Source organism: Phyllopteryx taeniolatus, chromosome 12 (assembly GCF_024500385.1).
Source record: "Phyllopteryx taeniolatus isolate TA_2022b chromosome 12, UOR_Ptae_1.2, whole genome shotgun sequence".
Classification (NCBI taxonomy): domain Eukaryota; kingdom Metazoa; phylum Chordata; class Actinopteri; order Syngnathiformes; family Syngnathidae; genus Phyllopteryx; species Phyllopteryx taeniolatus.
The window spans coordinates 10,025,062-10,051,454 of NC_084513.1; the positions used below are offsets into that span (position 1 = coordinate 10,025,062).

Consider the following 26,393-nt stretch of genomic DNA (forward strand, 5'->3'; position numbering starts at 1 on the left):
GCTTTTTTTTTTCAAGCGAAGGGCGGGGCTATTTCTGGCGTCCAATCGGCAGCGAGAACGGGGTGCCAGGCAAACTTTTTCCACCAATGGCATGACAGGACCAAATGGCCCTGCAGCCAAAATGGATTATTTCGCAACGGCTGTCAATCACACACACACACACACACACACACGCACGCACGCACACACACGCAGCAAAATAAAAAAAATACCTGCTTGTCAATCAGTCAATGTGATGGATTAATTTGAAATCTAGATTATTATTATTATTTATTTTATTCAAATGTCCATCAACTGCGAAAAGGAAACCACATGATCGGAGGTCAAAGAGGACGCCGACGCGCAGGTGAGCCTAAAAAACTAAACTCATTATAATATATCTATTGTTATTAAATATGACACAACTATTGTAAGTTTATTTCATTATGCATTTATATGTATCTTACCCACTAATTGTCAATTATAACGACTCGATCAGGGAAAGCACCATTAGTTGTAACGTTGGATTAATCATAAGGAAAATCTAAATACTATTATTCATTATTACAAGTTATTACAAGTTATTATTGTTATTAATAAAGGTGATTACACGCGTTTAGGTATGCCCTAATACAAACTAACATCAAAACAGCGGTTTGTTAAATACACTGACAAGAGGTCATTTGAATTGACTCAATTTGAACATGTACACCGGGTTCACGTGATTAAAAATGTTAAGCAAACTATATAGTATTTGATTGTTTTTTGAGGAAAAGAGGGGAAAATTGTGAATTATTTTATTCATGTGCAACTGATGAAATTATAAAACTTAGTAGCTACTTCTTTTTCCAGTGTAGGAGACTATCTAAAATAAAACGATGCTTTAAAAAATCTTCCTAATAATTAATAATGCAGACATCAGCAATATAAATTATGTCATACCGATGATTTGTTGTATTCACATCAACCGCATTAGTGACAGTGAAAAGTACAATTGTGTAAGAGGAATAGCAATATATGGATGCTTTAGTAATTTACTAATATAATAAATAATACATTGACTACGCCTAATAATAATAATAATAACAGAGTAATAATGTGCTTTGCGTTCATGGTTTACCCAATGAAAATACATAAGGAGGAAAAACGAGCAATAATTGCATTTTATGACACAAAATCAATACAATCGAGGCCGTAGCAAATTTTCTTTTGAGGGCTGTAAAATTCGTACATATTTGCAGTACTTACCGAGCACGTGCAAAAATCTCGTTGCCTCTTTTGCGGCTGCGTGCACATGGATCTGCAAAACACCACCAAAAAAAAGAAAAGAAAAAAAAGCCCCACCCACACCCCCCCGCGCACGCACACACACAAAGAAAGATTTGTATATCAAAATTCATATTACATTGCGAATGTGGAGTTTAATAAGGTGTATTGTTCAAAAATATGAATAGGGGGTATAATTTAAAAATAAAATGCGTAACTACCCTCTACGTGGCTGCTAATATATATTCCATCCACTTTATTTATTGTATTATGTTATAATGTATGAAATACTTTACTTTGCATTTCAATACAAGAGATACATAGTCTAATTATGGCAATTATATTATTTTCCCCGCCAAAAGATAATACATAAAAATAGTGGAAGCCCTGATTTTAACCCTGTTCAAAATGTGCCATTATTCCATTTAAAAAATGAAGCTATAATATAGGCATTACTGAATGGTTGTTGCTTATTTATGTTTTTGTTTTGTTTTTTAGCTCTAACTTTTTGTTTTTCTTTTTAATTAACAGCACCAGTTTCCTTCTTTCATTTCCAAGAAAGACTTCAACTGCAGGACACACTGCGCATGCGTGTAAGGTGCTGTGTTTAATATTCAATTAGTCGAACCTTTTTGACCCCGAGTGACCCCTGCGATAACTGAAGCGTGCAAAAAAACAAGAGCTGTAAAACACGGCCGCGCCTGTAAGAGGCAAGCACACCCGGGCGCGCACACACACACACACACGCATCATCCTTGCATAAAAAGCGAGTCAGCGATGTGATTTTGTGCAAAAGTAACGATTATGTTCATTTAAATGAACAGGAAGCATCCGGTTTTGACCATTACTGTGACTATTCGTCAAACAGTTATTTAAAAAAAAAAATGCCTCGTTGTCTTTAGTGACTGTTTTGCAGTTTAAACGCAGCGAGTTGTAATAATTGTTTAGTTTTATGGCAACTTGACGTTTTTATACGTGTGCATAAAACACGTTTGCACATTTTATTTAATTACAGACCAAAATAAAAATAAAAATCCAGTCATTTTAGTGTTGTTCTTTTATTTTACGTTCATTCATATATTTTTCAGTTTTATTTTTGGAGGGGTGAGGGTTTAACAAATGTGTGTATGAAGATGAGGAGAACAACAAAAGGGGGCAAGATGAAGAAAAATTAAAGGAAATGTGCACGTGAAAATATTGGTTTTTAATTTGGGGGCGGGGGTCATGTATATGTATACATCTAATCATTGTGTATATATTTAAGGTTAGTATACAATTGAAACCCTGAGGATAATAATGGAGAGGTAAATCATTATTTACTTTTAAAGTGTATTATCTATCAGATTGACATACTGGTCCCTGCTTAACTTTTTTTTTTTTTAAATTAAAATTAATGTAAAAATTTAGTGCTTTGTATGATACAGACTATTAACATATGAATTTGTTTGTCATAGCTGTTTTTTTTTTTTAATTAAAATTAACGTAAAAATTTAGTGCTTTGTATGATACAGACTATTAACATATGAATTTGTTTGTCATAGCTGTTTTTTTTTTAAACTTGGAAAAAATATAAAATACAAAAAATAGCAGTTGTGTGTTGTAAAATGGTTTAATCTAAGGGAGGAGGAGGACAAACATTCGGATATGCATTTATGTCTTTAAGACATTATTAATTAATTACAAATATGACAAAAACAAAGTTGTGTCTTAAAATGGAGGTAGGAAATGAGTCCATAAACTGTTATGTCATAAAATAAAGGGACCAATCAGGTGGTGTAAATTTCAAGCATGCTCATTCACAAAATCTAACTGGTCGTCTAAATTATTTTGTGTGAAAAAAAGTTGTACATTTGAAAAAAGAAAATCATAATGCTTAATGTTTAAATATTTATTTCTTGTAATCATGATCCATTCCAAATTTAAAAAAAACAAACAAAAAAAACGTTTCAGAGACAGGAACTATGACGTCATTACAAAACACAGACCAATCAGGTTGTATCCATTCCAATTCGGCCTGTGAACAGAATCTGACCAGTTGGTTAGCGTCATGTAGCGAAAAAGTTATTATGTTGTGATTACACAAAAAATGTAAATGATCATCTTGAATATTTATATATTGTTTCCAACCATGATCCAGTTCTCAAAAAATAGAAAAATAAAACGTTTGAGGGAGGAAGTGTGTCATCCACAAAAATGGACCAATCAGTGGTGTCAATTCCAAGTCTACCTATCAACCGACCAGTGTGACTTCATGTAGTGAAAAAAATTCCTTATGGGGTAGGTCTAGAAAAATAAAAAGTTTCAGGGACAGGAACTCATCTATCATATCATCAATAAACGGACCAATCAGGCCCAGTTCCAAATCTGCCCTGCCCACAACCGAAGTAAAAAATAAAAATAAAAATATATATTGTTATATATTGTTAGCTGTATTTCTTATCATGATTCGGTCAAAATAAAAAAAAATAAAAACAACTAATAACAAAACAAAACAAACAAACAAAAAAAAAAAACTTAACCATGGACGTTAACCATGATTTAATCCCAAAAAATTGGACCAATCGGGCAGTGGCAGTTCCAAATCCGCCCGTCAACAGAATCCAACCAATCTTCTGATTTCCTGTAGCGTGATGGTGGCCAGCTGCCTGGCTTTGTGTCGCCCTTCGTCCAGCACAGCCTCCAGGTGGAGGCGCTCCGCCCTGAGCCGCACAACCTTGTCCCGAATGGGCGCCAGCCTCTGGACGACCACTTCGGCAACCAGATTCTTGTACGCCGCCGTGTCCAAACCTCGGGCTTGCGACACTGCCTCGTCGACATTGATGGCGGCGGCGGCAGCGTGGATGCTAACCAGGTTGGACACTCCAGGCCTCGTCTCCGGGTGGTACGTCACCTCCGAGGTAAAGTCGGTGACGGCGCGGCGGATTTTCAGAGTGATTTCTTCCGGGGTGTCTGTGATGTAAATGGTAGCCATGGTCAGGGGGTCCGATTTGGACATTTTGGATGAGGGGTCGCGGAGGGATTTGACCTTTCGGGTGGAGCCTGTGGAGGAAATCAGATGGAGAATGTGAGTAAAGGTTGCGAGAGACTAAAAATGTAATGGTCAGCAGATGTAATTGTGGCACATTTACAGTTAAAACTGAATGTGAGAAAATAATAATAGGTGGGAGACAAAAAAGAAGGGGATGAGCATAAAAAGTTGGAGAAAGGCAAGCAGAATGGCAGTCAGGGAAAAATAATGACATTTACAGTCAAAAGGGAGTGAAAATGGGCAATAATTGGTCGGCCGGGCCCAACCACGAATAGTGGAAATCCGTGAATAATTGACTCCCATTACAATTGCATCGGGGGAAAAAAACTACTCTTAAAACATTTAAAATTTTTAACCTACCAAAATTCTTGAATAAGCAGGGATATGCCAATAAGCATGGTCCACGAGAAATGGGTGTTGGGGTGCGCGGGGGGTGTGGGTGGGGCTTTTTTTTCTTTTCTTTTTTTTGGTGGTGTTTTGCAGATCCATGTGCACGCAGCCGCAAAAGAGGCAACGAGATTTTTGCACGTGCTCGGTAAAAAAAAAAAAAAAAAAAAAAAAAAAAAAAAAAAAAAAAAAAAAAGAATACCAACACTCCAGAGCACCCTCGAACGGCCGGAGTTTGTCAAGCAAATAGTGAAGCTTCTTCCGCAAAGGAAAAAAAAAATCTCTCAAAAGTTTAAAAATTAATCAAATGCACTAAATCAATGCACTTACCAATCACTAAATGGGAAGAAGACCTTTCTATGTCCGCTGACCATAACTACTGGATACAGATATGTAACAATACGCTTAGAATGACACAAATTTACATCTTATACAATATAAAGTGCTCCACAGAACACATTTTACTCAGTACACTATGCATAAATTGGGCTTATCTCCATCTAATATATGCATGCAATGCTATTTTCATGCTATATGGGAATGCACACCTATTCAATGCTTTTGGTCTTCCGTTACACAGAAACTCTTTTATATTTTGAACTGCAGGATTCCACTTTCCCCAAGATTGTGCATACTTGGCAACTTAAGCACAATCGACCTCCCTAATAAGTATTCACAATCATTACTTGTCGCGTTAACTACTGCTAAGAAAATAATTCTATTAAACTGGAAAAACAAACAAGCTATTAACATCAATTACTGGCTAAATCTCATCATAGAATATTGCGTTAGAAACAATATCAGCGGAATGAAAAAAATCAATTACCGGTACAAATATATGTAGATAGCTGGTCACCCTTCCTCAACATGCTAAATCTAGATTATTGATTCGTTTGCCTAAGTAGTGTGCCTTCTGACAATAAGACTATTTTGTAAGTGTAAAAGTAAACTTTTGACTTTTGTATTCTTTGTTGTCAAGGTTGTTGTTGTTTTATTATCATTCTATTTTGGGGGGAACCACTGGATTGACCTCCCGGAGAGCATTGATGGTGTGATGGTGACTCGCCCATGTTCCGTGAGTGCTGGGGCGGTGCCAGTTGGCGCCCGCCTGGGTCCCCCACTCTGGCTACTGGTGAGGGCCCCCTGTCGCTCCTTGGGCCTGCTTCCTCTTCTTCTTTTCGTTCCTTGCTTCCCGCTGCAGTCGCCTCTTCCTCTTCTCGTGGGAGGGCCGGGTGGTCCCCTGCGGGCTGTGGGGGCTGCTGTGGGGTTTTCGTTCCTGCCTGGTTGGGGGGGGGGGGGGGTCCACCTCCCACACACGGGGGCGGCCATCTTCATCTGTGGTTGTCCTGCCTGATGGGCCGGACCTGCAGGAGCCATGCCTCTTAATCACTCACGTAGTACACACTCACTGTATATATTTTTCTCACTAGTCACATCTGGTCACACATACATATTCAGGGGTTCCTGAGGGACTGGTATGGGCTCGGGAAGGTGCGGGTGCCGGACCGGGTTTCAGCACGTCAGTCCGGGCGCCCTGCCCGCCCCCCTCGATTTTAATGCATCACATACACTCATCCCCATGTGTCTTTTAATGCATTACGTACACCCATCTCTGGGGGACGTTGGGTCTTGGGTGGGGGGGATTTGGCTGTTAGACAGCAGTGCCTGGCAGTAGCAGAGTAAAAACAGAACAGCCAGTCAAGTCAATGTATCACTGTACCTACTGCACTACCTGGTGGAACCACTGGACATTACAGGACAAGGTCAAATGAATGGAGTCATGATTTTGATATGATCTGGGCGATTCTGTACCAATCTTTGGCGGGCCGAATTGAAATGATCAACGGGCCGGATGTGGCCTGCGGGCCGTAGTTTGTCCACCCCTGGTTTAGGGTCATTGTCTTGTTGGAAGGTGAACCTTCGGCCCAGTCTGAGGTCCTGAGCACTCTGGAGAAGGTTTTCGTCCAGGATATTCCTGTCCCTGATATCCCTGTACTTGGCCGCATTCATCTTTCCTTCAATTGCAACCAGTTATCCTGTCCCTGCAGCTGTAAAACACCCCCACAACATGATGCTGCCACCACCATGCAGTGATGAGCAGTGCCTGGTTTTCTCCACGCTTAGAATTAAGGTCAAAAAGTTCCATCTTGGGTTCATCAGACCAGATAATCTTATTTCTCACCATCTTGGAGTCCTTCAGGTGTTTTTTTAGCAAACTCCATGCGTGCTTTCATGTGTCTTGCACTGAGGAGAGGCTTCCGTCGGGCCACTCTGCCATAAAGCCCCGACTGGTGGAGGGCTGCAGTAATTGTTAACTTTCTAGAACTTTCTCCCATCTCCCGACTGCATCTCTGGAGCACAGCCACAGTGATCTTTGGGTTCTTCTTTACCACTCTCACCAAGGCTCTTCTCCTCCGATTGCTCAGTTTGGCCGGACGGCCAGCTCTAGGAAGGGTTCTGGTCATCCCAAACATCTTCCATTTAACAATTATGGAGGCCACTGTGCTCTAAGGAACCTTAAGTGCAGCAGATTTTTTTTGTAAACTTGGCCAGATCTGTGCCTTGCCACAATTCTGTCTCAAAGCTCTTCAGGCAGTTCCTTTGACCTCATGATTCTCATTTGCTGACATGCACTGAGAACGGTAAGGTCTTATATAGACAGGTGTGTGGCTTTCCTAATCAAGTCCAATCAGTATAAATCAAACACAGCTGGACTCCAATGAAGGTGTCGAACCATCTCAAGGATGATCAGAAGAAATGGACAGCACCTGAGTTAAATATATGAGTGTCACAGCAAAGGGTCTGAATACTTATGGCTGTGTGATATTTCAGTTTTTCTTTTTTTAATAAATCTGTAAAAAAATTCAACACTTCCATTTTTTTCTGTCACTATAGGGTGCTGTGTGTACATTAATGAGGAAAAATTTTAACAAATGGCTGCAATATAACAAAGAATGAAAAATGTAAGGGGGTCTGAATACTTTCCGTACCCACTGTACATTTATCCCTCAAACTGGTTGAAAACTTGTAAACTGATAAGGTGGGACACAAATCTGGGGGTACACTAGCTATGTTGACGGGGTTGTGCAGCTGAAAAACATGGCCTAGGATATTCCTTTGGTAACCTAGCAAAACCAAACCTCGTCTTTCGTGATTATTTGACTGTCCTCCCCAGAACACAAAAAAAGACAGGATGGTGAATGGATAGATGAGACCGTCGCCGCTGCCATCCGCCAATCAATCAGATGTCCCGTCCCCCTCCGCAGTCAATTATCACCCTATTGGTCCAGCTTCTTTCATCAACACTGCTGACACCATTTTGTACTTTTACGATGCTTGGGAATAAACAACCGTATTCTCAGTGTGCGTGTGTGTCATCTATGTGTTTAATTGCAAGGCTTTTTAAGTAAGCATTTAAAAATAGTCCCATCCATCATTATAATCAGAATTTCTAAATGGAGGCTTATTGGCTTAACTACAGAAGGGGTTGGCATCTATTAACAAGTTCTTACTGAGCAAGGCGCGGGGTTCAGGGAAGACGTGGTCCCCGTAGCGGTTGTTGAAGATACGAGCCAGGTCCTGGGCCAGCTCCAGATGCAGGACCTGGTCCTCGCCGACGGGGATGTGAGTGGACCTGAGACCAATCCGAACAACTGTACACAATCATCTAGAGAACATGTACTTTAGCAAACGTGGTTAAGCAGAAAAAAAAATACAGTTATGAAATGTATTTGTTTAAGAGCATATAATTTAATGCAAGACTACAATTTACTTTTTTTAAAAAAATTCTGGTTTCTATGTAATATTGAGGTGGATAAAAAAAAAAAAATAAAAAGAGGGATCCTGGCCCAACTTCATAAAAAAAATAAATAAAAAAAAAAGTGATACCTGGAACATTAAAATGCAGAACAAAAATAATCCCAGGTCATAGTTAATAATAATAATAAAAGGTCTTTCACTTTGCTTTCTAAAAACAACTACAACAACAACAAAAGAACATAGGGATCACTGGCCATATTCCATATTTTATAAACAAGTAAAAAAGATCTTTGGTCATAGATTTTTTTTAAAAAATGAAAAAGAAAAAGTGGCATATACTTCATCAGTGACCAACCACATCTAGCAGATGGATGGGATTTAAAAAAAATAAAAAGTTTGTGCTTGCGCATATTGCCACATGACTGTAGTGGAACTGCACAGATGAATGCACGGCACGATTGTTACAATGACAGGACAACGTGTGAGATGTCAGAATTCTCACTTGTAGAGGAGAATATCCGCTGCCTGGAGGACAGGATACGTGTACAGACCCACACTGCCTTCCTTCTTCTCCTTGCTCTTCATCTGGACACACACACAAAAAAAGATGGAAGCGATGCATTTGGTGATTGAAGACCGGAACATTTTCTGACTCCTGTGTTTTTCGGGGAATTTGGGCAAACAGAAGGTGAGTTTTTATCTTTTTCCTTTTTGGCTCCGGTGCCTCCTCAGGGCCCGATTGACGCTGCAGGTGGCTGGGAAATGACGGCTATTAAGAGGACAAATCTGGCAGGTGGAAAAACCAATAAAACAGACGACGACAGGGAAGCGGATGGTAATTGGATATGCAGCGGGAGGAAAAAAAAAAACGCAACTATTACTTTATACAACAAATAAACATCTCACTTCTGTGTTGAAAATGGGGGTTCCATAAGCAACAGCATGATCTTAAGGCCGTGCAGCAACAGCAAACCTGAATAGACGCAACTTCTCCACAGACAGCTCACCCATGTTGCATCCAAGTTGTAAACAAACCCAAAGGTCACTGTTAACATGAATAAATTAGGACTGGGCATTGTTAAGAACCTCACAATTCGATGGTCGTCAAACCCCATTGATTTATTGCCTCTGTCAACAAGTTTGCTATATTGTGTGTCTGTCAACAAGTTTGTGAAATTGCTCCCTGCGTGGCTTCAATGCAGGGCACTATAGTCTGTAGAACATTTGAAACTAATTCCCACTCGTAAGAAATGAAATGAGAAGTGATAGTTACGTACGGTTAGTCACTCTGGAAGTCTAACCATCACATGCATGTGGCACTCCTTCTCCCGACTTAAACGACGCTAAGACCGCTGTCGTAATTCTGTGTACAGCTTCAGGACGGTGACTTCTGACGTGTTTTCGTGTAGGTATTGTTTATCTTCAAATGTCTTTTTTCCATTTACTGTGTTGCGGATTTACAGAGGAATCCAAAATAACGGTCAAATTTAAAAGTACAAGTCGCTCGCTTTACCCTGCTGCTTCTGCGCCTACTTGCTTTAATCGCCATTTTCTTGTCGCTTGGTCGAGTGTGACTTCCGCCTGTACAATGTGAATCACACGCAAAGCGCTTGGAAGTGCATCAAATCAGAGGATTTGCTAAATTGATACTGAATAGCGTGGTAAAGAACTGCAATGCATTGCTGAATCATTATTTTTACCCACCCCTAATAGACTTGGCCACAGTGCTTCAAGCTTGTCTGCGCTGTTCAGGCATGTGTGTACACATGAGACATGTGGAAACCTAAAAATTAGATCCACCTGCAATTACACTACAATATTGAGCAGTCTTATTGCCGTGCAGCAAGTGCAAAACCCTGAATAGATGGAACTTTGCCACAGAGCTCTAAAGGCGTTTGCTTTGGCCACGCTGTTTAGGCAGGTATGAAAACTAAAGCAGGAAAAAATTATCTCTTCCTCCCATTACAGTACACTGAATTTTGATTGTCTTATGGCCATGCAGCAAGTGCAAACTTGAATAGACTGTGTGTGTGAGTGTGTGTTTGCTTGCGTGCATAGTTTTCATAGCTACCTTCCACTGTGGCAGGTGTCGGAGGCGCGGCATGCTGGTCAGGCATCCGAGGATCCAGGAGAGTTCGGCATGCTCAGGCACCTGCAAAGGGGGGAAATGTTCAGATGTCTTTAAACGCACCATCTGGAAGTTAAAGTCCCATATGATCTTTTACATTCATGAAGTTTAGTGGAGAAACCCCCCACGGAGCCACTAAACAAAACAAGATTGGAAGATTAAAGGTGACCCCATAGCGCCTCATAGTGGCAACAAAGGGTACTGCACACAAATTTAAAACTGATGACAAATGCAATAACATATGAGGAGATTTCAAGAAGTACGCAATTGGTCGATTGGTTTAAATGACAGATGTGAGTGTGTGTGGGTGCGCATGTGCGTGCATGTGTGCGTATGTTTCGGGGAAATATCCTCCCACTCCTGCAAATTAAAGTTTATGGTTTGCTGGCTCCTTTGACATCCTCTCTCAGTGGCTGGGCGCAATGAATTGTGGGAGTGACGTCAATGTCAGATAACTGGGACTTAAATCAGAAATCTACATAAGGGACCAACTCTCCAATTTCACGCCGAAAAAGTAGAATGTGAGATCATTTGTTAAAAGTATGCAATCTGATTGACAATTCCACATTAAAGATGTTAACTTGGAAAGCCACGCAGCATTGAACATCGTTTGGGATGAGACCCGAACAATGGAGGGTCACCTGTGTTCACATCTTGTAAGGAGGTGCTTTTTTTATATGAAAGAGAAGACTGCTGCAGCACAGTGGAGACTTTGGAGTATAATACCACAGTGTCCAGAGCTAAAGCAAGGACAGATGGAAAGGGTTTATTTTCTTTTAAAGACATCCTCAAATGTTAGAAGGAAACTTAAATTTTATTTGAGAGGTAACTAAGGACAGGGAGAAAATGGACCGCTGCAGCAAAATGGAGACAGGAGTCTCCACTGCAGTATCCGGAATCAATCTGAGCAAAAGAGTAAGCTTATTATTGTCATTTCTAGCCGTGTATCCTCAACTGTTACAATGATTGGGCAATGTTATCCAAGAGGAAACTGAGGGCAGCAAGAAACTGTAGTGCTGCCAAAAAGGGGAGAATTTGGCGTAACATAATAAACCTAAAGTCATAGCAAGGGGGTAAGATAAGGTTAAGAAAAAGAGACAACGATGGATTCCTGTAATTACTTCGCAGTAAACGGACACATTTTTATCACAGAAGAGACTATAGCCCGCTGCAGCAATGTGGAGATTTGGGCGTATCATACTAAGCAAAGATGCTGGAAGAGAAATTTTACAATAGCAACAATGGGGAACAAAGGTATCCTGTATTTACTTCTGGTAAGGAGGCAAATTTAATCCAGCAGGAGACTAAGGACTGCTGGAGCAAAGTGGATAATAATACTGCAGCATCCCAAGCTAAGACATCCACAGGCTAAGCTATCTTTAGCACGTGTGTTTATAGTTGGCATTTCGAGTCATCTATCCTAAACTGTTACAACGAGGTGGCAACTTTATTCGAGGAGACAGAGAGCATAAAAAATAAATAAAATGGAACGTCTAGAGCTAAAGCACAGCCACAGGCTAAGCCATCATTAGCATGTGTGTTTATAGTTGTATTTTTTTTATATATAGTTGTAATTTCTAGCCGTGTATCCTCAAAAGTTACAATGAGGTGGCAACTTTATCCGAGAGGAGACTGAGGGCAGCAAAATAGCGCAAACTAAAACAAAAACACAAGTGTCAAGATCCAAGGCACAGTAACTGGACAACCCAACGTTAGGTTGTGTGTTTATCATAGTCTTTTGTAGATGTGCATCTTCAAATGTTATAATGAGGTGGCAACTTTATCCAAAAGACAACTGTGGAGAACAGAGCTAAGGCACAGCCATAGGGTAAGATAACATTAGTGTGTCTGTGCTTACATTTGTCATTTCTAGCCGTAAATGTTCCAATGAGGAGAAACCTTTACCCGAGAGGAGACAAAGGTTGGCAAAAGGTGCAGTAAAGTGGAGACTGAGGCGTATCAAACTAGTTATATCATACTCTTAGTCATATTAGGGCAGCCTCCAAAGCTAAGATGAGTATTCAAAGGTCTCGTGCGTTTCCTCCTCAACATACGGCTGTTGGTCATGGTAAGAATTTTATCAGAGAGGAGACTATGGGCAAAAAGAAAGCAGTGGAAACTAATACTGCAGAGTTTTGTTAAGCTAACGTTAGTGTATAAAAATTGTTAGTGGTCACAAATTGTACTCTGGTGAGCATCCAAAAGGCCCAAAGCAGCTGTTAGCATTTCCCACATTGTCGTCGCCGTGACGCTGACATTTGCAATTTGCTCAAGTGCTGAAAATGGTCAAAATGGCTTCTTCTTTACCATTTTTTTTCCTCTTTCCACAAAGATTCTTTGATGTGGCTGAAGCGGCCACTTCTCGGCGCTTTGTGTTTGTGTGTCTTACAATCCTGCCCTATCAAAGACTCTGTGTGCGTGTGCGCCCGTGTGCATGTGAGCGAGAGAGATAAGAATCAAGCGAGCGCTTTGAGGCGCCCGAGCGTGATGACAGGTAAACACGAAGGCGGTTGACGGCGATAAAATAAACTAAAAGAAAGAAAAGAAGCCATTGATGAATTAGGGTTTCAAGCGTGGTTTAAAGCTTTAAACAAGGGTTAGTGTTTCGAAGGTTTCAAGCCTCGGGTTAGAGTTTCAAGTTGAAGTCTTGGGTTAGCATTTCCAATTAGAAGTTTCAAGGCTACATCTGGGTTTCAAATTAAGGTTTCAAGCCTGGGTAATGGTTTCAAGTTAAGGTTTCAACCCTAGTTAGGGCTTTAAATACGTGCTATGGTTTCAAGCCTGGGTTAGGGATTTAAAAAAGGGCTAGGGTTTCAAACAACGGTTAGTGTTTTAAATCATGATTTTAAGCCTACGTCTGGGTTTCAAGGAAAGGTTTCAAAGCGGTGTAGAAAACCGCGATAAGCGGTGTAGAAAACAGATGCATGGATGGAAGGTTTTAATGACTCCTTCCCATGGAATCACCACCTGTGGGAGGGGCCAAGGGGTCGGTGAGGTGGGCGCCGGCCAAAGTGGGGGACCTTGGTGGTCTGGTCCCCGGCTACAGAAGCTGGCTCTAGGGATGTGGAACGTCACCTCTCTGGCAGGAAAAGAGCCTGTGCGAGGTCGCAAAATTCCGACTAGATACAGTGGGGCTTGGCTCAACACACAGTTTGGGCTCCGGTACCAGTCTTCCTAAGAGGCGTTGGACTGCTTTCCACTCTGAAGTTGCCCACGGTGAGAGGGACCCAGCAGGTGTGGGCATACTTATTGCCCCCCGGCTTGGTGCCTGTACACTGAGGTTCACCCCAGTAGATGAGAGTGTAGCCTCCCTCTGCATTCGGGTGGGGGGGATGGTTGACTCTTGACTGTTGTTTGTGCCTATGTGCTGGACTGTACGATATTTGTAAAAAAAATGACATTGCATTTTTTTTTTTTTTTTTTTTTTTAAACCCTGCAATATATATATATATTGCGATGTGAAAAAATACAGAACAACAATACTTTTTCCCTCTCTGTATTTTCTTGACAATTTATAATAGCTTCACTAGAAAAGAAACTATGCTGAGTAAAGCACAAAAGTATACTGAGTCATTTGTATGAAGTCTACCTGTATTTAATTGCACTGTAGTATTGAGCAGGTAACAGTTCAGCCAGACTTGAATTTAAAATCATTTATTTTCATGGCCAGTTATACTGTATTGTCCTTAGCACAGTCCTGACACCATTTATTTGTTTTTAGCCAATCTGTTATTTTACACATATTTTAACATAATATGCATGAGTATTTCTATATGAGTGCCTTAGTTTAATCAACACACGTCGTTGTGTACACCTGAAGTTTGTTCCTTCAAGCATTAGTTTAATCAACGCGTCGTTTGTGTACACCTGAAGTTTGTTCCTTCAATAATGGGTTAACCCTCTCCAAGTACCCCCTTTCCCTCTTTTAGCTTCATCAAGCTGCAATCTTCAACTCTCACCGGAGCCATTCGCAGCTGAGTGTGAAGCGGTTGGGATGAGAATCAGCACCTCCAAATCTGAGCTTCTCTGGGTTGAGGAGGAGATCGTGTCTCAAGTGGAAGAGTTCAAGTATCTCAAGACCTTGTTTACAAGTGAGGGAAGAATGGAGCGGTAGATCAACAGGTGGATCTGTGCAACGTCTGCAGTGACGTGGACTCTGTATGGGTCTGTCGTGGTGAAGAAGGAGCTGAGCTGAAAGGCAATCTTTCAATCTATGTTCCTACCCTCACCTATGGTCACATGCTGTGGGTCGTGACCGAAAGAAAAAGATTGCGAATACAAAATGAGTTTCCTCCCTAGGGTGTTCGAGCTCCTCCTTAGAGATAGGGTGAGAAGCTTGGTCATCCAGGAGGGGCTCAGAGTCTAGCCACTGCTCCTCCGCATCGAGAGGAGCCAGATGAAGTGGCTCGGGCATCTGGTTAGGATGCCCACTGCATGCCTGCCTGGTGAGGTGTTCCAAGCATGTCACACCAGGAGGTGGTGCCGCGTATGACCAAGGACAAGCTGGAGAGACTATGTCTCCCAGCTGACCTGGGAACGCCTCGCTGCATGAAGTGGTTCGGGAGAGGGAAGTCTCGGCTTTGCTGCCCCCGTGACCCTACTTCTGATAAGCGGAAGACAATGAATGGATTGTTTTCATGACAAGGTTAGGACTTCAAACCACGGTATGTTTTTTAAATTAGGCTTTGAAAATAGTGGTAGGGTTGGAAATTAGGGTTTAAACCCTGGGTTTTGGTTTCAAACTAGGATTAGAATTTCATATTAGGTTTTCAAGACAGGGTTAGAGCTTCAAATTATGGTTTCAAATTAAATGTAGGGTTTCCACTGCATGCTTGAAATCTACGATACAGTCCTAAACAAGGCTAGGGTTTCAAACTAAGATGACAGTACGTTTTCAAATATGGGGTTTCAAGCCTGTCTTCGGGTTTTGATATTCAAACTGCGCTGTGATTGGCCAGTTGGTCTGAGACAATGGTCAGTGCTTCTTATTCATTGGTCTCTAGCCCCCCCCCCCCAACCTTTGCGTGTATTGGTCTTACCTGTGACTGCTGGAAGAGAATGGCCTTGTGTGGGTTGATGCCACACGCCAGCAGGCTGGCCACCATGTCCAGCGTGTTGGTCCTGAGACTGCGGGGGTCCTGGGGCTGGGTGATGGCGTGCAGGTCCACCACACTGTACACGACCGACGGGTAGCGGTCCTGGAGGGACGCCCAGGTCTCCAGGGTCCCCAGGTAGTTGCCCAGGTGGGGCACCCCAGTGGGCTGGATCCCGGAGAACACCCGCTGCCATGTTGTCGTAGACGCCGATGGACACAGAAAAAAAAAAAAAAAAGCTAACTTTTAGCATTAGCTATCTAGCTATAAAGAGCTAATGCTACGTAGCTAATGGATGGTATAAACAGGGTGAAAGTGAAAAGATATGAAAAATTACAGTGAGAGCAAGGGAAATTAGAGTCTGGGTTTCAAATTAAGGTTTGAAACAATGGTTAAGGTCCAAATTAGGGTTACAACCCTGGGTTGGGTTTAAAATCCTTTTCTACATTTAGTTTGAAAGCCTGTAGCTCCAAAATGCCATGAGTACATAGCTGAGATTGCCTATAAGCACGGTGGAAATGTGAAAATGTGCGAAAGTCGCAACAAGAGCGAGCGAGTGTGCGAGAGTGTTCCGAGAGCAAAGTGTCAAATTTACACCATGGATGCTTCGGAGCGCTTGTGTTCTCTCCCAAACACGCTCGGAAGCAAAGAATGCGTCACCTTGCGGGCCAAAAACCTCATTTTTTTTTTTCTTTGTTGGCCACCAGAGCGACTGCTTGAGGTGGCGTGGGAACAACAAACAACCAGAATGGTCAAGAGCGCAGTTTAACATCAACAACGTGACAAACTCACTTAAGTGTTTCTGGAAAGTCCTGTTAGGCCTGACATCAGCCACTACACTGCAAAGTAAACTTCCTTCCATAGAGGGCACCATTCTGAATCCAAATTGTCCCCAAATACCAAGAAAAAGGTTATTCACAACATAGCAGCGGTGGTTTCAAAGCCTAGGTCCTGTTTCAAGTCTTGGGCTGGGCTTTAAACAAGCTAGGGTTGGAAATGACGATTAGGGTTTCAAGCCAGGATCTAGGGTCAAGTTAAGGTTTCAAACTTGGGATAGGGTTTTAAGTTTGGGCTTTTGAATTAGGGTTTCAAGCCTGGATTGCAATTCAAATGAATGTTTCAATACAGGACTAGATTTTCAAACTAGGGTTAGGGTCTGAAATTAGGGTTTAAAACAAGGGTTGAGGATTCAAACAAGGATTAGAGTTTCAAATTAGAATAAATCAGGGTTCCGGTTTCACACTCAGGTTTCAAGTCTGGGTAAGGTTTTAAGCAAGGGTTTTGAGTTACGATTACAAAACAGGGATAGGGTTTGGAATTAGGGTTTCAACCCGGGGTTTGGGTTTACAATTCGGGTTTCAAGCTTGAGGTCGAGTTACAAACAAGGGTTAGGGTTTCAGAATTGGGTTTCAAGGCAGGCTTAGGGTTTGAAATAAGGGTTTCAAGAATAGGTTAGGCTTTCAACAAAGGTTAGGGTTTCAAGACAGGGATAGGGTTTAAAATTTGGGTTTCAAGCCTTGGTTAGGGTTTTCAATTCGGGCTGGGGACACCAATTAGGGTTTCAAATTTGTTTATGTTTCAATAAAGGGTCAGTGTTTTGTATTAGGGTTTCAAGCTAGGGTTAGTATTTCAAACTGGTGTTGGGGTTTGAAAATAGGGTTTTAAAACAAGGGTGAGGGTGTCGAGATTGGATTAGAGTTTATCCAAGAGTTAGGGTTTTAAATTAGTGTTTTAAGACCGGGTTTGGGTTTCAAATTAGGGTTTCAAGTCTGGGTTTAGATTTAAAATTCGGGTTTTAGCTTGGGTTCAGGTTTTAAACAAGGGTTAGGCTTTCAAGAGCGTGTTTCAAGCCAGTCTTAGGTCTTTAAATTAGGGTTTCTAGATTTGGGTAGGGTTTTAAATTGGAGTTGCATACAAGGGTTAGCGTTTTGAATAAGGGTTTTAAGATAGTGTTAGCCTTTTAAACTAGGGTTAGGGTTTGAAATTTTAGTTTTGAGCCTTGGGTTTTAAATCAGGGTTAGGGAGTCAAATTAGGGAGTCAATTTAGGGTTTTCAAATGTTTCACAAAGAGTCAGCATTTTGTATTAGGGTTCCAAGCAAGGGTTAGGCTTTAAAACTAGGTTTGGGTTTCGAATTAAGAGTTTAAAACCAGGGTTAGGTTTTGAGGCAAGATTAGGTTTTTATACTAGTGTTAGGGTTTGAAAATAGGGCTTCAAACAAGAGTGAGAATTAAAAAATGGGATTAGGATTTTATCCAAGGGATTTTTAATTAGGATTTAATGCCACGGTTCGGGTTTCAAATTAGGGTTTCAAGTGTTTAAGATTTCAAATCAGAGTTTCAAGCCTTGGGTAGAATTTCAAAGAGCTTGGGTTTCAAATTAGGGTTAAGGCTTTAAATTAATGTTTCAAGCCCTCTTCTAGGTTATCGACAACCAATCATAAAGTCCTTTTCTGTTCTTCTCCTGGTAGGAAAATCGTATCACATTCATTCAATTTCTCCTGACTGGTCCTGAAATCAGCTAGCAGCAGAGCCTCCAAAACTCCCAGCCCTGCAAGCCACAGAACAACCACTGATCCCAGTTCTGCATAAAGCCCTCGGCACGGGGGAACACGAACAAGGCCGGAAGGAACTGACCGCTTATGTCATTAGCCACCAGGTAATTGCATTGAGCCTCTTCGGGGACGTAAGAGTCGATATGAGGTGCAGACGGGACCCCGAGTCTGGCTCATGTGTGTTCTCACCTCTAGTTGACATGTTAACCCCCTCGAGGCAAGCCATTAGCCACGCAGACATGCTAATATGGCATCATTGGAGCCAATCAAGTGTCAAACCAGAGTCAACACCGGCCACTAAGCAGCCGTCACCTGGCCAGACGCCTTCAAGGAAGGCCGGGGTCTGGAGACGAGGTTGTGTGAAGGAGCGGGGGCGGGGGGTTTAGGGGGTAAATCAGCTCCCGCCCGACGACAGGCCAGACAGCGAATGGTGTACGGTAATTAAATTTTTATGACGGATGCAGCAACACAAGCGCAACAGTCATAAAAGATGATACGCTTTTAAATCACAAGAGCCAGTGTCTGAAAGAAGCGCTCACTGCCACAAAACATGATTTGTCCCACAATATTTCATATCGCCAATAAAATTAGCAGGGAATAAAACACGGAGCATACTTGGTAACTTGATGTGATGTTAAAATGGACTGACTCTATGCGCCTTACTATGAGACAAGCATATGGTTGGTTTCTCACAGCCAGTTGATGCCGAGATAAGGATAATTGTATTATAATTCATAAATGCACCCAGTTTTCATGGTGAAGCCTCAAAATGATCTCATCAGAAATCTATCTACAGTCCCCTCCAAAGTATCGGAACGGCAAGGTCACTTCCTTTGTTTTTGTTGTATTCTGAAAACATTTGGGTTTCAGATTAAAAGATGAATATAAGACAAAACTTCAGAATTCCATCTTTTATTTCATGGTATTTAAATCTAGATGCATTAAACAACTCAGGAGAGAGCACCTTTTGTTTGAACCCACCCACTTTAAAAGTGAGAAAAAGTATTGGAACATGACTGATGGGTGTTTCTTGTTGCTCAGGTGTTGCCTCTTAGATTGATTGCTTAAGCATTAGCTAGTGCTTATTTTTGGGTTTGAGTTTCACCTGTGAAAACTGCATTTCCTGGTAAGCAAACGAAGACCAGAGAGCTGTCTATGGGAGAAAAGCAAACCATTTTGAAGCTGAGAGAAGAGGGAAAATTGATCAGAGCTATTGCACAAATATTGGGCATAGCCAATACAACAATTTGGAATGCCCTGCAAAAGAAACTATTGGTGTACTGAGCAACAGACATCGAACAGGTCGGCCAAGGGTATCAACAGCAGTTGATGACATAAACATTGTGAGAGCTGTGACGCAACACCCAAAGAAAAAAGTCAGTTACATCACTGCCAACCTCCACAGGACAGGGGTGAAGGTATCACAATCCACTGTTCGAAGAAGGCTTCGAGAGAAGAAATAGACAGGCTATACCACAAGATGCAAACCACTCATCTGCAAAAAAAATAAAATAAAAACAAAAGTAGAAAAATATAAGGCCATATTGCAAAGAAGTACAGAGATGAGCCACAAAAGTTTTGGAACAAAGTTTTATGGACTGATGAGACCTAGATTAACCTCTAATAAAGTGATGGAAAGGCCAAAGTATGAAGAAAGAAAGGATCTGCTTATGATCGAAAACACACAAGCCCATCTCTGAAGCATGGTGGAAGTAATGTCATGGCTTGGGCTTGCATGGCTGCTTCTGGAAAGGGCTCACTAGTCTTTATTGATGATCTAACTCATGGTGGTAGCAGCAGAATGAATTCTGAAGTCTACAAAACCATTTTTTCTGGCAATTTACAGAAAAATGCATCCAAACTAATCGTGAGAAACTTCAACATGCAACAAGACAATGACCCAAAACACACTCCCAACCCAACGAAGGACTTCATCAGGGGGAAAAGTGGAAGGTCTTAGACTGGCCAAGTCAATCACCTGACCTTAGACCATGCATTTTACCTCCTGAAGAGGAGACTGAAGGGAGAAACTTCCAGAAACAAACAAGAACCGAAAGAGGCTCCAGTAAAGGGCTGGTAAAGCATTTCAAATGAAGAATGCAACAGTCTGGTGGAGTCAATGGGTTGCAGGCTTGATGCAGCAAGTAAGGGTTATGCCACCAAATAGTAAATGTTATTCATCCCTCCATCCATTTTCTTCCGCTTATCCGAGGTCGGGTCACGGGGCCAGTAGCTTTAGCAGGGAAGCCCAGACTTACCTCTCCCCAGCCACTTCCTCTAGCTCATCCGAGGGGATACCGAAGCGTTCCCAGGCCAGCCTAGAGATGTAGTCTCTCCAGCGTGTCCTGAGTCAATGTTATTTATTAAGTTAATTTAACAATGTATGTTCCAATACTTTTGCTCACTTGAAAGGTGGGTGGCTTCGAACGAAAGGTGCTCTGTCCTGAGTTAACACATCCAGATGTAAATACCATGAAATAAAAGGTAGAATTCTGAACTTTGGTCTCATATTCATCCTTTGATCTGAAACCCAAATGTCTTCAGTATACAACAAAAACAAAGGAATGGACCTTGCCGTTCCAATAATTTTGGAGGGGACTTTATGTAGGATACCATAATGGCTGTTTCAACCCAAAATGGCCAACTTCCTGTTGAGAGGAAGTAAAGGCCTGGAAAAGCATTTCAAATAAAGAATGTAAAATGCTTTGGAATGTAAATGAAAGTCTGGTGAAGTCAATGGGTTGCAGGCTTGACACAGTTATTGCAAGTACGGGTTATGCCACCAAATATTATTCACTTTAAGTTAATTTAATAATGTCTGTTCCAATACTTTTGTTCACTTGAAAAGTGGGTGGCTTCAAACAAAAGGTGCTGTCCTGAGCTTTTTCACAAATCTAGATGTAAATACCATGAAATAAATGGTGGAATTCTAAATTTTGTCTCATATTCATATTTTGATCTGAAACCCAAATCACTTCAGTAAACAACAAAAACAAAGGAATGGACCTTGCCGTTCCAGTACTTTTGGAGTGGACTCTATGTAGTTTCAACCCAAAATTCTGTTGGACCAGAATTTCCTCAAAGCCGTCCTGAAGTCGTTCTCCATAGCCTCACCGAACTTCACCCACGCCTGAGTTTTTGCCTCAGCGACCACCAAAGCTGCATTCTGCTTGGCCAGCCATTACCCATCAGCTGCCTCAGGAGTCCCACAGGCCAAAGAGGCCCGATAGGACTCCTTCTTCAGCTTGACGCCATCCCTCACCGCTGGTGTCCACCAACGGGTTCGGGGATTGCCGTCACAACAGACACCGACTTACTTACTCCTTCTGACAGGGGATTGTGCCAGACGTTCCCAGCAGACCCTCACAATACGTTTGGACCTGCCAGGTCGGACCGGCATCTTCCCCCACCATCGGAGCCAACTCACCACCAGGTGGTGATCAGTTGACAGCTCCGCCCCCTCTTCACCCGAGTGTCCAAGACATGCGGCCACAAGTCCGATGTCACGACTACAAAGTCGATTATCGAACGCCGACCTAGGGTGTCCTGGTGCCAAGTGCATGTGTGGACAGCCTTATGCTTGAACATGGTGTTCTTATGGACAATACATGGTGAGCACAGAAGTCTAATAACAGCAATTTAGTGACCCATGTTAGATTATAAAAAGTTGGCTGTGACATGACAACCTGAAAAGAAAACTTGAAATTCATGCACCATGGCTTATCTTGTACTATTGGATGATTTGGAGAAACGTTTCAAAGAGCATGCCAGTCTGCACAGTCAGAGCATAGAGTGGCTTCTCAGCAGATAACGCTTCCCCAAAAATATATTGATGAATTTATGCCATGATTTGTTAGCCGGCGGCACGGTGGACGACTGGTTAGAGCATCAGCCTCACAGTTCTGAGGACCCGGGTTCAATCCCCGGCCCCGCCTGTGTGGAGTTTGCATGTTCTCCCCGTGCCTGCGTGGGTTTTCTCCGGGCACTCCGGTTTCCTCCCACACCCCAAAAACATGCATTAATTGCTGACCCCAAATTGCCCGTAGGCATGACTGTGAGTGCGAATGTTTGTTTGTTTCTATGTGCCCTGCGATTGGCTGGCAACCAGTTCAGGGTGTACCCCGCCTCCTGCCCGATGAGAGCTGGAATAGGCTCCAGCACGCCCGCGACCCTAGTGAGGAGAAGCGGCTCAGAAAATGGATGGATGGATTTGTTAGCCATGTTGGAGAAGGAGACAAAATCCACTAAAGCCATCCCAGTGAGCACATGAGGCAGGAGTGTTTTGAGTTTGTTATTGAAATAACAAATTATTGTTATGTTTATTTTTTACAAATTAAACTGTCTAAATAAATGCCACCTCGCCTTGTTTCCGCGTTTTGTTTTTCTTTTTTTTTTCCGCGAAAACTCAGCTTCGTCTTTTTGACTTGTCGAAGCTTGTTTTCCTGCTTCCTCCACTTGCAAACCATGGATTTGTTGATCTTGAATTCTCTTGCGGCTGCTCGGGAGTCCTTAGCCAAACCGATGTTTTGCACAATGCGCTCCCCGGAAATGCTCCCCGTCAGTAAAGCGTTAAGAAAAAAAAGATAAAAAAAAAAAAAAAAAAAAGTCGAGCGGAGCGCTCATCACACAACAACATTTATAGATGTTGGAACTCGGTGCACACATAAGGGGTGCCGTATTATAAGGCGCCCTGTCCATTTTGGAGAAAATTTTAGACTTTTAAGTGCGACTTATGGTCGTGAAAATACAGTAATTGCGATTAATCAGAGGGGTCAAATATACCACACATAGTACCACATTTTGCTTTTAGATGGTATTTTAAACTTGTTGTGCTTCGATGAAAAGAAACTTCAGCGCTGCACTATATGCAAATTACCTTTGTTATATTTTTAAATTTCGACAGACTTTTGAAGCTAAATTTGCTGCCAAGCACACCAGTTGGTGTCTCCTCACGTTTCGTTGCACTGGCGTATGAACTGACCCGATCACTGACCTTATAGCAATCTGAATCGTATTTCAGATATCCATCATCGGTTAAGGTATAGGAGGGTGTGTGGTCAAAATAAATAGTTTGATTAATACATGATTAAGGCAATAATTTTGTTGTGATTAATCATGAGTTGTTAACGGTTTAACTTTTACAGCCCTAATCAAAACACATTACTTACAGGTGTTCATGAGATAGGCGTCCGCACGTTTGATACATTTTTTGCCAAATATTTTATTTAACCTAAAACCCATTCTACACACTTTTTGATAAATGTGGCCCCTCGACTTCACCACAAAATGGCTGCTTCAAACCAAAATGGATGACTTCCTGTTCAATTTCAAGTATGGGTCATTGAGACTTTTTCGTGCATCCTGGGGAGTTAGAAACAAATCGGCCCCTGATACCAGTTTCACCTATCGACACGAAATTGGGTGGACAATGTTGATCATAAAAGGACGCACGAAAAAAATCTAATGGACCCATGCATGAAATTGAACCAGAAGTCAGCCATTTTGGTTTGAAGCAGCCCTTTTGTCTGTCATTTCAGGGCTTGTACTTTGACAAAATCCAATGAGGGAATTTTCCCAAATGAAGCCCAATGTGAAGCAGATATCCTCGCCAGATGGATGACACTAAATTGTGGTGCTTTTTTTTGCCTATGCTGGTGGTGTCAAAGTTTGATCATCATTCCAAGGATTTGTTGTGGAAAAAAAGGGTTTAAGGGTCCGCTTCATCGCCTGCTTGCAGCTTTAATTTGTTATTGTGGTTGAGAATGTTAGCGGAACTTCCCAAATTCTCAACATGGAATTAAACTAAAATTAGTTTTGGTATGAAAACATCTTGCCAGCTTCCTCCAGGACTTGTGCAAGCCCTTACCTCGAATGAAAATGTTTCTACCGCTCTACTTGCACTCTCTCTCTGGGTTTCTCATGTATTTATCAGGCATTCTTGTACGAGGATGTCATTTTGTTGTGGCTGATTAATCCAATATTTTCACGCCAGCACCACAGCATGCGGTCGGTTGTTCCACGGCTCTGCTGCAAGACATTGGCGGACAAGAAAAGAGAAAAATGTTGGAAAAGGGCTCTCCTCTGGAACCGTAAGGGGGGAAAAAAAGCCGCCGCTCACTCAAGTGTTAGCGTACGATTTGCTCTTTGTCCTCACATGACGTGACGACTGTTTTTCTGTGTGGCAGCTTTTTTATTTTTTTTGAAGACTCGTCCATCCAAGTTTAAGATGGACACATTTCCTCCACACCATGTTTGCGCTTGACCTCCGCCCCACTGCGGACGTTACCACACATGAACACCACCAAACAAATGAACACCTATTCTGGGAAAAAGTTTAAAAACACGGTGCTAACGTGTACGTAACCTTCTAAAAGTCGCCGCCCTCCGCATCCCCCCAACCCCTTCAGACTCTTACTCCGCACACACAAAGCGTGTAATGTCTTCAGCATATGGCGGCCGCAAAAGACGAAAGCTTTCGTCACCTTAGCGACGATGTAGCGCAACGGCTGCTGCTGTCGGTGTTAAAATATGAAGAAAGGGGGGAGGGAAACACAGCGTTTTCCGTGTCTGTTATGCGTCGTCGACAGGTTTTCCACGTGCTGACGTCCGTTTTTTTCAATTTTGTACATTTATTTGCCAAGGAGACAGAGCATTTTGTCAGCCGCAGTTGGCTGTGGAGAAGCCTGAGAATCATCAAACTTTTGACACCCCACTACATCCATATTAGACAGGGTAACTAGAGCTTCGCAATTTAGCACCATCCATCTGTCTATAATACCTGCTTCTGATTGGAGCTCATTTGGGCGAATTTGTTAAAGTTCTAGCCTTGGAATTCCCTGAAAACGGCTGCGCTTTAAACCAAAATGGCCAATGTTCCGTAAAATTTCAGGCATAGGATTGAGACTGTTTTGCGCGTCCTGTTACGACAAGGGTTGGGCATCGAGAATCAAGAACTGATTGGAACCAGGACTAACGTTCCGGTTCTCCCAGAAACAATTAAATACATCTATGCCAACATTGAGGCAGCAAATAAGTTAATCAGTTGGTTGCACTTTTGCACTGATGGTTTTAGCATTTATTTTGTCTTGAAAGCAACGTAAGAGAGAGAAAAAAGCTTAACATTGAGCTAAATCATCACCATAGGTCAAACTAGTAACTTTAAATCACAATGAACTGGGACAAAATTCACAAAGACTAACCTTGTGCCTCATCGGTGGGTAGGTAAAGGAATCAACGTTTTATAGCATTTGATCACATTCATTACTGTGTCGGTTAACTTAGGTGTTCAAAATAAACCAGTGTCATGTTACTTTCCTGCCAGAATGCTGAGTTCCGATGTATACCCTCAAAATAAAAGGCTACAAGCTTAATACAGGAAGTCAACTTAACACTTGCACAATATAAACCATTTGACATGATAAAACAGTCCCAAATAAATATTAAGTCAATTTGGTTAGTTCCGCACACATTGCCACAGGTTCACAGGTTTGATATTGATTAAAGAACCCAGAGTCAAATGTTCATTTTAGTCTACGCTGCGGGCTGCTAAGAAAACGGATGTTCATAATTTGGACACCATTTAAACTATGCAAAGTGTTTTTGACCCAGCCCCCTAAAAGAATCTTTCGTTTTTATCAGCATTCAGTCACAGCCACAGATGCCCTAAGAGGCTGTGACCAGTATATGGATGACGACATTTAAATTGGACCCCATGTTTCAAGCCATGCAATGACGACATTCATGCGGGTTTTGTCCATTATGTTGTCTTTGATTTTGATATCAGTGGACATCATTTTGTTCCCACGGTCTTTCAGAAAACATCAAATATTTTGCTTTTGAGAATGGTTTAATCCTTTAGTTTTTGTAATCCAATGTTTTGTTTATAGGCGGCACGGTGAACGACTGGTTAGCACATCTGCCTCACAGTTCTAAGGACCCGGGTTCAAATTCGGCCTCGCCTGTTTGGTGTTTGCATGTTCTCCCCATGCCTGAGTGGGTTTACTCCGGGTACTCAGGTTTCTTCCCACATCCCAAAAACATGCAAGGTAGGTTGAAGACTCTAAATTGCTCGTAGGTGTGAATGTGAGTGCCTTTTGTTGTTTGTTTATATGTGAACAGTTCAGGACGTAACCCGCCTCTCGCCCACAGTCAGCTGGGATAGACTCCAGCACGCCCACGACCCAAGTGAGGATAAGCGGTA

At 42.0% G+C, this 26,393-nt stretch overlaps 1 protein-coding gene across 1 annotated transcript in view; it reads right to left on the reverse strand.

Annotated features, from left to right (window-relative positions):
- Positions 1-2,839: 2,839 nt before the first annotated feature.
- wars2 (tryptophanyl tRNA synthetase 2, mitochondrial) overlaps positions 2,840-26,393 on the reverse strand; it is a 40,991-nt gene continuing 17,437 nt past the window's right edge. Inside the window, exons 2-6 of the mRNA XM_061791871.1 lie at positions 15,587-15,829; positions 10,491-10,571; positions 8,922-9,004; positions 8,173-8,294; positions 2,840-4,284 (exon numbers count right to left, since the gene is read on the reverse strand). Of these exons, the coding sequence (XP_061647855.1) occupies positions 3,836-4,284; positions 8,173-8,294; positions 8,922-9,004; positions 10,491-10,571; positions 15,587-15,829 (978 nt within the window). The 3' untranslated portion in view covers positions 2,840-3,835. The remainder of the gene's footprint in view (positions 4,285-8,172; positions 8,295-8,921; positions 9,005-10,490; positions 10,572-15,586; positions 15,830-26,393) is intronic.